This window comes from Rhea americana, unplaced genomic scaffold, assembly GCF_003343005.1.
Source record: "Rhea americana isolate MKP2758 unplaced genomic scaffold, rheAme1 scaffold_103, whole genome shotgun sequence".
Lineage (NCBI taxonomy): Eukaryota > Metazoa > Chordata > Aves > Rheiformes > Rheidae > Rhea > Rhea americana.
This window is the reverse complement of record NW_028185073.1, coordinates 2976938-2989243: the sequence shown is the minus strand read 5'-3', so window position 1 is coordinate 2989243 and position 12306 is coordinate 2976938. Positions and strand designations below refer to the sequence as shown.

Below are 12306 nucleotides of genomic sequence, written 5' to 3'. Positions count from 1 at the left end.
AAAAGTGTCAGCTAGAACCAGTCCAACTATGAACAACAAAATGCTGTCAGAAAAAAAAGTAAATTTATTCATGTTAAAGAACTCTTACAGTTCAGCTCTTTCATTACAGCCGCTAGCACTTCCAAGCTCTGGAGAAGTTGTTTTTATATGCTCTAGAATGACTTCCTGAGAAACAAATGGCAGTTAAGACTAAAAAAACAAAACAAAACAAAAAAAAAAAAAAAAAACAGGCTGCATAAGAGAAACAAGCTGCAGTTCTAATATACATTAACATTTAATGCAAGTTTTAAAACTTGTCTTGAGGGTATATCTCAGTGATGTGCTAAGAACTACAGAAACTGGAATCAGCAAGAGTTAATCATGAAGGAGAGAAACTCCTTCGGCTTTTCCTGGGTCACTATTATGAACAAAATCAAGATTGATTCCATGAAATAGTTAAGAATACCACCTTTAGGTCCAAACAAGAAATAAGGTCATGAACAGCCTAATAACAAACAAGAACTATCACATAAAAATGAATTTCCATACTAGGTCAGATTTCCATGTTTGAATTAACACAGAACCTAACACACTAGGTACTTCAGAAAAACTGAAAAAAAACCCCACTGTTCTGGATGCTTCTGGAACTGCYGCTGTCATTTCTGCTAGAGTTTATATGATAAAGAATGAAAATCTGCATCTCTTCTAGTTTCAAAATTATCTAACCAAATTACACATGGTGTTACCAGCTTCAAAATACAACTCTAATGATTTTCCTTGCAAAGGGAAACTTCATTTTATCGAGTAAAGTTTGTTGACTATTTAACAGCTTTTTGTTCTTACTTTAAGGACAGTATGCAGTTTGCCTTCTTCATGGCAATTTTTTTTTGTTTTGTTTTGTGTTTTTTTTTTTTTTTTTGTTTCCTTACATTCACTTCTAAAGTCATTAATCCTAATTTTTTCTTTAAACATTTATGTTATGGAAATGTTACACAGAGACCAAAAATCACGACCTGATATATTTATACAAGCACACAGAATGATTGTCCTTACCTCAGACAACTTCTCAATGTTGAATGAGTTGCATCTCAACTCTCTGCACTTAAGTTAAGCTTTTCTTTCTTTTTCCTTTCCCCCCCTTTTTTTAAGGCAGTATGGTCAGAACTAAACACAGTATTCCTGGTGAAGTCATACAACTTAGTTATATAATGACATTATCAGATTTCAGTCCAAAGAGCAATTATGACATATTTAGCATTTGAAGAAGTCTTGTTGGTATGGTTTTACTTGCACTAAAAGTCTCATCTATACAAAAATTATTGATATGATGATGTATATGCTTTTTTTTTTTTTTGCTATTTTCTCTCTATTGCTGACATAGCCTAATAACCTCTTTATAATCTCATCACAAAACCAACCTGCACTTTAGCAGCTCCAAAATAATTTCAAGTGAGATCCCTTATTACTACTTGGCATGCTGTAACAAATCTTAGGCTAAGTGTTTGCATTGAGCTTGGTCTTTCAAAGTACTAACTTATATTTCCTTTCACCTGCCAAATATTTCTGTCATTAAAAAGTTGTTTCTGCTTGAGGCAAAAGACATTCACAGGAACTAGCAGCCTAATTTTAACATATGGAAAAATTGATATTTTAAGCTACTAGTGTTTGTAGAAATGCCACAGAAGTGCTGATCAAAGGTTTAATAAACAAGATGAGTATGAACAAGAATCAGCACTAAAAAAAGTTGGCTGCAGGTGGCCATTTAAGTTAGTACTACTTTCTGTGTATTTAAAATCAGGTATCTCCTCAATGAGATTAAGTCCTTCCTACAATACCAAAATGTGCTGGATTCTCTTGTCTAATTGTTACTCTTTCGGGGGTTTCATCTACAGTATCGTAGATGGAGTATATTAGGTAAAATGTGCATGTAAATCTTAGATCTACCATCACATAGCATGCTTTCCTATAGGCAACTCTAATTACTTACAAAGACAAAGGAGTAAGGAATCATAACAAACAAAAGAATCTACTCATGAGATCTGCAAGTACAGGTATGAGAACTCTGTCCCATAATTGCTTTTTGGATTGGCCCTCAAGGAAGAATGCTCACATGATTAATACTGTATAAGGGTTAGTGTATTACTACCACCCATGGTTTACTTAGGCACTGAAAAGGTTATATACAGTTATTGATTTTACTTTTTATAACATTGTTAACTGAGCAGTACACACAAAAAATATAAAGATAAATACAGTCCTCAGGTATCAACATTGCAAGGCTTCATACAATTACTGAAGTACAAACCTTCAGGCCTAAAGAGGCCTCAGCAAACGACTGGGATAGTTTTATACCTATACAAAAGGAAGTTTTTAATGTCACATACCGATTTCTTTTTAATGTCCTCCAGATCTTTGAGTTCATTCTCAATCTTTGTGATTAAATCCCTGAGTTCATCAAGATTAGTGCAAATAAGCTAAAAAACAAAAACAAAGATTTGGTAATAGGTCACTTGAAATACATACAATGAAAAATAAAATCTAGAGATACATTTTTATTTAAGAAAATAATAATAATAATAATAAAATCAAATGATGTCTAAGTTATGGAAATGTTTATGTAAACACAAAAATAACCAGGGCATTTTAAAAGGAAATCTAGTAACAAAATACTTCACTCTTCAGATAACATAACTGCTTGTCAGTTTCCATTTTGAAATGTAGGCATTTTCTTAAGACTGCAGTGAAGAACACAAACTGTCAAATTTGTCTTATGTGTAGTAATGACCTGAACAAGTCTGAGTACCAAACAATTCCAATGCATGGCAACTTTGTGTTACACTGAATCTATAATAACTACAATTGCTAAAACTTCTACCTCAACTAAGTTTCATATAGTTATGCTTACTCTCCTAAAAATACAATCTAATAAATCCACCCATTTTTATAAAACCTTATGGTTTTAACAAGAGTACTATATTTAGTGCATTGCAGCTTCTTCCTGTTCATTTCTTTAGAAAACAGGTTTTTACATACTACTTTTGAGAATACAAGCTATCTTTTTGAACAAATTCATCAGCAAATAAAAGTAATCTCTAAATTCTGATATACCATAATTTAGGGCAATTAAAGACTCTTTAAACTAGAAGTTATTAAACTGTTAGCTTTCATTCAGATTGTTTTACATTAAGACTTTCTTCTCTCTGAATATCCTTAAGTGGAAAGATTCTTTTATTACCGCTGAAAACAACACTGAAATCACTTTAGAAAAATCAAATACAAATAGAACAAAACCAAAAATGATATTATAATCTTTTGTTAAATCAGTAATTCACAACATATTTTTACTTCAGTTGCACGTTAAGCCTTAGATTTGAAAAAAATCTCAGAAAGAGAATAGACGATCAACCATGTTGTTTCATTATTAAAATACAAAATAGACACCTTCAYCAAAATTAATGTATTTCAGAAACCTGGAATGCATACATGTGCATAATGAAAAACAATAATTGTGTTTATATTTGACAGGACTGGGAAACTGCAACAACACAAAGTAAATCTTTACCCTTATTAAGTTTACATTGTTTACATTTATCAAGTTTCAAATAGAGAATGAATGAGGGAATTACCATTGTCTTGCTGTAGAAAATGTGTGTAAAAATCAACTGGCAAAAGGTTTCTCTTGGCCCAGAAAACAGCATTACTATGTGTAACTCTTAGGTTCAACTCTGAGGTACTGGACCTCTGCTCTGTACATACTCCAAATACATAAATGTAAACTAGAAGCCATACAATGGCTTTTATTCTCCTATCTGGTCTGAAAAGAAATCTGCGATAGTATATTATTATRCAAAAATGTGAAAGTCTGTTAGATCAAGCTCTTGACAAAAGCCAAGAAAGGCCTAGATTAAGTTTTCCCTCTACAACTGTAATTCATCCTGTTAGGCAGGAGCTTAACAATTCAGTTTTTAATTGTATCACTGCTTTTTATTTTCTTCTAGAGGACTTTTTAATTCGGTGTACCATGAATCAAAAGACAAGGCAGAATTATGATGCTAAGAAGGATACTGCCCATAAAACTGTCCTAAACATGCTGCAGAGCTAGAACTGGATGAACTAAAGTAAGGCAACAGATTGCAAGGACTATCTCAGTATTACATTAGCTGAATGCTGTCCTTTAAATACCAACTCTACCACAGAGCTCATGCATGACATCATGACATCAGACAACTCATTGGCCAAACTTTTCACAGGTCCCAGTCCTGTTTCATTTTCAGAATGGTCACTTGAGACATGAGGATCTGATCTGTAAAATTGCTTACTGTATACCAATGCAAACTACAGCAATGGAAAAACAATGTCAATATACAAAGCTAAATATCGAGGTTGGGGGGCAAAGAACAGTAATTAAACAAATTAAATAACAACAAAAACACACCAGTGCATTAATTCCTCACTGGTAAAATAAGGAAAACAGCAGCTCAACTAAGACAATTTGTTGTCAAAAAAATTTACAAAAAACCCATGAATTTTAAAGAAAGATGAAAAGTGTAATTATTTAAAAGTGTGTTGTATTTCACATCAAACGAGTAGTGAACAAATCCAAGGATAAATAAGTTAGGGATTTCCCAAATTTTAGAAACTTGGCCTCCCAGTTTTAGCATTTTCATGGCCAAGATTTCATTGTACCTAGAAAGATCAATGAAGTTACTATCAATTTTTAAATCACTTTGGACAAAGAGTAGATAGCTGCTGTAACATGCTATTTTCTCACTCTGACAGGCTTAACTTATTGCTTCATTTAATTTTCAATATATGCCAAAAGAAAAAATAATCCATTTATTATTTTAGGCAGAAAATTCAGAGATTTTTCCCTTTTCATTAAGTTTACTGATTTACAATCAGTAATCATAGTAAAAGGAGATTTTCTTCAGATCAATTTGATACGGAGTCTAGCAATTATTTCTCATAATTAGACTCCAATGCATGTTGCATACTATTCTTTGCTCACAGTTGATAACTGGCTGAACTCAGCTATTCAGTTTTCTGCAAGCACTGTTGCCTAGATTGGTTTACATGTTTTACCACATCAGTTAAGATGAAAGCAGAAAGTAAGATAAAGGCAATTTAATCACTCTGTTACATTCTGATAGCAGGTTCATATACTACGGTKGAAGAAGATACCTTCTAATTAACTATCATTAGAAAAAGAATATGAAAAAGAAGAATGTTTCTTTTATGATTTACCTAAAGTAGTGACATTGTATTTCCTATTCTCTACAACGCTGTGTAGTTGCTTAAAGTTCCAGGGTGCAAGTATTTCTGTTAAAAGCTATTCATGTATATGCTGACTTCAGAGATATTTTCAAAACAGGGTCAGAACTTACTACATAGGAGCTAAATTTTCATAGGCATTAAGCATTCTGTTTTTTCAGCAGAAAACAGAAGTTGCACGTATTCAGTTCTGCAGTAAGTTTGAAAACTCAATGTTCAACTTTTCCCATTAAGATGCAGTCTCAGATCTTAGTGACCTCTCCAATATCCTATTGACAACTAAAACCTTCAGGAGGAAGGATAGGAATAAGACACCTTCCCCCCCCCCCTTTTTTTTGAGTTCAATTCTGACTAGAGACTCTCCAGTGATGTCTCAGAATTTATAAATAGACTCTTTTATCACTATCAAAGAATCTAATTCTGTGGATCTATTCATATATGCACATGTAATATGCATTCCTCTAGATCACTGATGCTCCCTCCTTGGTCCCCTTTAACCAGTCAGAACTTTACGGGTTTTTTTTTTTAAGTAATTTTTACACTATTCAGGTGAGCTACATGCCTAAACTAGATTTATGCAATAAGTGTAAATTACTTTTATTTCCACTTATTTCTGCTTGATTTATTGCTGTTGTCTTCAACGAGAAAATAACCAGATACTCCCCTTTTGATATTTGTATTTATTATAGACCAGAGATGATAAAAAAATGAAATTCTGCAGCGACATACTTAGACAAAAAAAAGACAAAGATTTATCCTATTTCCTTAAATATGTATATTCTTTCTATACTTATCATACATGTAAGGATATATATAGCTGCATTTATATATTATGTACAGGGAAAGGAGGAAATATTTAGAAAGTACTGATTACCAAATACAAGTATACTTTATTACTTGAAATAAACTCTCTGTATAGCAGTATAATTTCTGCAATTTTTTTAAGATACCAACAAGCAACAAGAATTATAAACTTGAGGCTCAATTTCTTAACAAATAAATAAATACAAAACAGCTAACTTACAAAATCATGACCTATTAACCTGTTCAGTCACTTCTCAATCATTTGCATTTTCAAAGTAATAAAATCATGAYGTGTTTTTATTCTAAGACAACTAAATTTGTATCCTCAAGCTTTATTTTTAAATAAAAATGGCACTGAGTTAAGATCTTCATGAAGACTTGAAATCACATACAAGTGAAGAGCGATGTTCACTGATTTATGTTTATTGCTTTGCTCTTCAAACTATGATAAAAGAAAAATCTGTCATATGCTTCCTCAAGTAGATCTTCACAAACAGCACTCTAAACTTTAGTATTATTTAGTATACTCACCTTGGGAATTTGTTTGTTAATTATTGCTTTTAATGCCGAATTGAGGTCACTGCAGATATTAAAAGAAGTATTAATACTAGTTTGCTCAGCTTTGAAGTTTGATTTTGTTTCTTTTACCAAAGATCTATATGTAAATATAGGAGTTACTCTTCTGTGCATTATGGCTTTTTACAATTTTTTTTTTTTTTTTATAATAATAGGTGCAAGTATATAAAACGACTTACAGATATTGAAAAAGGTTTTGTTTAAAGAACTGACATTTAAGAATGATTAACAGTATTCTTACAATTATACTCCCTCTTGCATAATTCATAGAACAAGTAAAAAACATAAGAAGCCTTACAATACCATTAAAATTATACTCTCACCTCCAAGCAGTTAGATAATTCTATTAAATTTGGTTATCCAAATATGTGGAGTAGAAAGCATCAAAAAAGTATGTTTTATACTGCTCTGAAAAGTAGTATTCCAAATGTAAATGTTTTAATATTTGCAAATACTTGCAACAGTCATGCTAGTCTCATCTGTCTCTTGAAATTTTTAATTGAAAAGTCCCCTAATAAGACTGAACTGCTGGTACTGACAGATTTTAGCTTCATCTAAAACAGGTTTAAAGCCTAGCTCTGATCAAAAGAGCTGTAACACTTAACTAACATTATACATAAGCTAGATATCTAARTGTGCAGGTTAGCTAAGAAGTGAGGTTAACTTTTAGGTAATTTTAAAAAAGAATATTCAGCAGTCTAATAATGTAAAGAAGGATTTATAACTACTATCTGTGAACATCCATGCAATGTAGATAATACTCCGAGAAAAATGCAACTTTAAACAATTCAACCGCTTCCTGGAGTTGACAGAAGCAATTCTAGCACCTATCATAAGGGCAGAGGCAAAAGTCAATATATATTTAAATAGCACCTAACCAGTTTTATCACCAAGAATTCTACTAGCTCTATCTGAAACACTACATCATCATAGAAGAAACAGATTCAGTTCAAGCATTTTGCAGAGCAGTCATGATTTAATGAGGGTCTACTGCTCATTAAGATTACTTTAAAAAAGTATTTTTTAAGAAAAGCAGATTACTTAAAACTTATTTTGAGAAAGCAATCTTATAACCAAGCAACTTCAATTCAAGTAAGCACATATACATAAATTGTGACTTACAACTGAATAACTATTATACTTCTGTTATAGTATCATAAAAAAAGATTATTTTGATAAGCACTCCCTTCTCTGGTCTAAAGGTCATGTGCAGATAAGAGGTAAAAGTTACAAACACAAACAAGATGAGCACAGGAGTTCAGATTTTTTTTTTTGTGCAAGTCCTTCAGTAAATCAAGCTAGATATTCTCAGATTAAAGATCGTAACATCACACACACCTCATGCAAAACCCAAATAATTCTACTCAGGAAAGCAAGTATTTTGTAGTATCTACCTTATCAAACAGAAGAACCACTGTTAGGTTTCCAAGTTTTCTGCTTTATCAAAGTCATTTGTGCTTTTAATACTAGGAAATGCTATGTGAATTGCATGTGGTAAAAATGCTGTCACATTCTCTTGAAGAAAAGGTGAAATGCACACTGAATACTACAAAATTAAATCTTTTTATCTACTGCAACTGAAAGAAAGCAATTCACCTTCGATTATGATTTCCAAGGTCTCTGCCAAACACTGAAGGAGTTTAAAGACATTCAGATTTCAAGTACTTAAAATAGAAATGAAAAAAAAAAAGTCATTTACCTGAAATTCTGGTATGGTAGCCTTTGTGACAGCCTYTCTCTTCTTTGTGATTGCTTTTTTAGATAACGATTTTTTTCCTTTTATAATTAAAAGAAAAAAGCTTCATAATGTTGTTTATTGCACTTCATTAATAAAACACATTAAATACAACCTTGAAAGTTAAATTATAACTAATGGATGGCTGATGGCAAGTCACGTAAACATGATGAATCAGAACTAGACTCAAAGTAAACATTAAACTACAAGTATATGTGCACAGTAGATTCTTTTCAAAAAAAAAAAAAGACAAACCAAACCCAATATAATGCCCAAAACATACTGCCTAAAAGTTAAGACACTACACTTCAAGAAATATATCAAGTCAGAGAAAAAACATTCACATCACTGTTTTGGAAGSAGTAAAACCCAGAACTTATTCCATAAACTTAAGAAATATTTTATCTTACCTGTAAGATTTGTTCTCTGACAGTTCTGCAAGTTATGAACACACTAGGGCCTGGGACCTCTGTATGCTACAGTAAAACATATCCCCAAAGCAGAAGCAATTTCTAGAAATCCCCAAATGGATACATTGAAGTTACCAATGAAATCAGATTATCACTTCATTCATTCTGGCTGTGGTAGAAACTAACATTTCAAAAGAAAGCAAATGCCTTCCTGTAACGCCCTTTCCACCCAATTTTCTTCGTATCTCAAGATACGTATCAATCATTAACTAAAATGGGGGAGGGAGGGGAAATCAAAATTCTATTTTAAATTCATTACACTGTCAGGTTTCCTGAACATCTTACCTGAATCTGAAAATATCCACTTAAGAGATAAGGCACTGGGCTAGATGGACTGCTACTATGAATATAAATCTGAAACTCCAAATACTGAACACAATAACAAAAATTCAAAGGAGTCACAGATTACCAAAGAAAACCAAACCAAACCCCCTTGTAGACAACAATTTTTGTAAAAGATTTTCAAAAGAGACAAAAACTATACAGGCACCCGGTTATGTTAAAAGTAATTAATTAGTAAATAAAACCAGCATAAAAGAATTTAGCATGCTATTTATTAGAAAATTTATTTTATTTATGGAAATTTTTCAAAGTACTCTCCTCAATCTATATGTAAATTCTGAACACGTAAGAGACCTAAAACAACTCAAACATTTCTTTCTAGAAGAGAGTTGTTTTTCTTGCTTACATTTTAGAAAGATAATCCAGCCTTATATGAAGAAAACCATATCATTTCACCAATGTAACATTATGATCCAGTAATTTCCTGCTTATGCACAATATTTCACAGAAATCTACTTAAACAGATGTTCAATATACTATAACAATACCTCAGGTAGTAAATAATCTATTTAAAAGCCTCAAACACTGTTAAAATACATACCCACAAATATACTATAATCAGTAAAATTATATTTGAAAGATCAACTATCGACAGCATAGGAACACTGATGTATTTTTCAAGTCTTTTCCTTAATAAAGGAGAGCTTTACAATAGGACTGAATAGCACATGTAGCAGACATTACTGTAACCACTCGCTTTTGTTTAAGTTCTTGGCAGGTCATACTCCTTCCGTTCTTTATACAAAAAGGATATGCTAGAGATGTTTTCATCCTACAGAACAAGTAGTACAAATACAGAAGCATGCATATTAAATCAGTGACTAAAACACTTTGACAACACAAAAAAAGTTAAAATTGTTCCATAGCATCAATGTTTCTGTTATGTATATCATGGATCCAGTAGGATTGAAAACTTATTTGTTAATACTGAGAACAGTGATATCTGTTAAATGGACTAAAGAACATATTTGATATGACTTTTCCTGACAAACTGACCAAAACCAAGTTTGCTCATATGGTGGTTTCTCATTTTAATACGGTAAAAGAACTTTATCAGTTAAGGATGCAAAGCATCAAAGAACAGTGGGGTTGCTAGACTGTCTAGACCTAGATAAGAAAGATTTGAATACAATTAACATGAAAACCATTTTTAGTATATCAGATGATATGTAATGCAATATATTTTGAAAAAATAGCAGTCAATGCACACATACTTTTTCTTCAATATTCCCTTCTGAAAAATAGAAAATCAGTTAAGAAAAGAAGTTAATTACNAAAAAAAAAAAAAGATTCTGCCTTCACAGCAGCATTGGAATAGCATGCAGTAAGGAAGATATAGGGTTAGAAATAGAACTAGAGGAATTAAAAAAAAAAAAAGTACAAGGAAGATGAGCCTTACCTTCACTGTAAACTACATCAAGGAAAAAGTCTTTGAAAAAAATATAACACCATAAAGGATATCTATTAGAATGCATATTGCATAAGACTTGTGCAATTAATTCCAAAGCTGATACCCTCTACAAGCTAGGAAAATCTCTGTACAGTGCAACATCAATCTCTTTCCTACTTTGAGACTATATACACTAAAGGTCCAATTGTGCAGTCATATCTCACATACTGAGGAAAGAAAACACTACAGATGTTTGCACAAAGGGACAGAATTAACATATACAGCAAACTAATTTTGACATTTCTTAGTTCAACTTCTAACTTAACATCTTTATAAAGAACCTTTTTACATTTAAACAGAATTATTGCAACAGAATTAATAATCTTTTTTTAAAAAAGATCTCTAGCTTCTTGTTAAATACAAAAGTAATATTGCTTATGTTTTCCAAGATTTAAAGGAAAGTTTAACAGCTTTTTAAAGAAAAACCTCCAGAGATCATAAAGATGATAAAGGATGGACTTAAAGAAATTTCTACTYGGTACCTTCTGAGACAACAAAGCTGCACTGAAACAACAGACTAAGAYCAGTTCCCAAACTGAGTAATCTTTAACACCTAAAAATATTCCAGATTACCTACCTTTAAAGGAAAAAGTCTTCAGATAAAAGTTTATCAAGAATTAGATTTCACCAATAAAAATCTCTATAGATTTAATAGCTTAGATTCTTGAACGCCAAGCAGACATGTATGCCCAGAACAACTGCCAGGGTTGGGGATGTCATTCTCTCCTGCTGCCTGTTACGTGTAGCACAGAACATGCTGACACCCTCACTTACACTGCAAAGCCTAGTCATTCGGCTTAAACTACTGATAGGTTTAAGCTATACTCACAGACTGAGGATGGCACAGATTCTGTGTGGAGGGTAACGTCACTAAGGGGCTGAAAAAAAATACTCCAAGTGGCAACTTCTAAAACCACTCCAGTGAGATCTGCTACAGCACTTTTGACTATTATCCTTGATGAACACTGCTTAAATCATGTCAACAAATGAAATAATGTTACTGACAGTAGCTAATTTGGATCATAGTATATGGTACCTTTTAGCATATACTCAGTGTACAAACAATTGCTGAATGAAAGTAACTACAGCTAGAAGCACACATCTTAAAAATAAATTGGTACACATTACTTCTTCAAATCACCCATTCCTATCCTACATGCCCTGCTTATTTTCTAACCCCTAGTCCACAGCTTTTACTAGCCAAACTTTACAAGCTATTTAACAATAGTTTGACACATAACCTCCCTTTCTCCCTCAAATCATTCTAGCACACAAACTTGCACTGCATGGGGGGAAATTAATAAATCTCCATTCTCAGAAGTTTTCAAGACTTGACTAAACCGTAGCTGATGTGATCTAGTATTTTGAACAGTCCCACTTCAAGTAATAGATCAGACTAGATGACCTCCAGAAGTTCCTCTTAGCCATGAAGGAGGCAACGGTTAAAACACTCCTCACCCAAACAAATTAAGCCTTTCTCAAACTAAAAAAAAATCAAAAANGATCTTGAAATACCTGAAGAGGCCGCTTCCTTCAATAGCTCCAGCTGTATAAAAGCCATTGTTTGGCCTGCCTCCTTGAGATAGTTGCTTCCCTACCCAGCAAGAGCTACAACATTAAGTTTTTGCAGGATAGAGAAGTACTTATTTGGACAAGTGTTTGATAAGCATTTTATAAAT

General features: G+C 32.4%; 1 protein-coding gene across 1 annotated transcript in view; it reads right to left on the bottom strand.

The window, feature by feature from the left end:
• Positions 1 to 12306, bottom strand: part of BRD10 (bromodomain containing 10) — a 57995-nt gene that overhangs the window by 17418 nt on the left and 28271 nt on the right. Inside the window, exons 5-6 of the mRNA XM_085307294.1 lie at positions 8330 to 8406; positions 2364 to 2453 (exon numbers count right to left, since the gene is read on the bottom strand). Of these exons, the coding sequence (XP_085163420.1) occupies positions 2364 to 2453; positions 8330 to 8406 (167 nt within the window). The remainder of the gene's footprint in view (positions 1 to 2363; positions 2454 to 8329; positions 8407 to 12306) is intronic.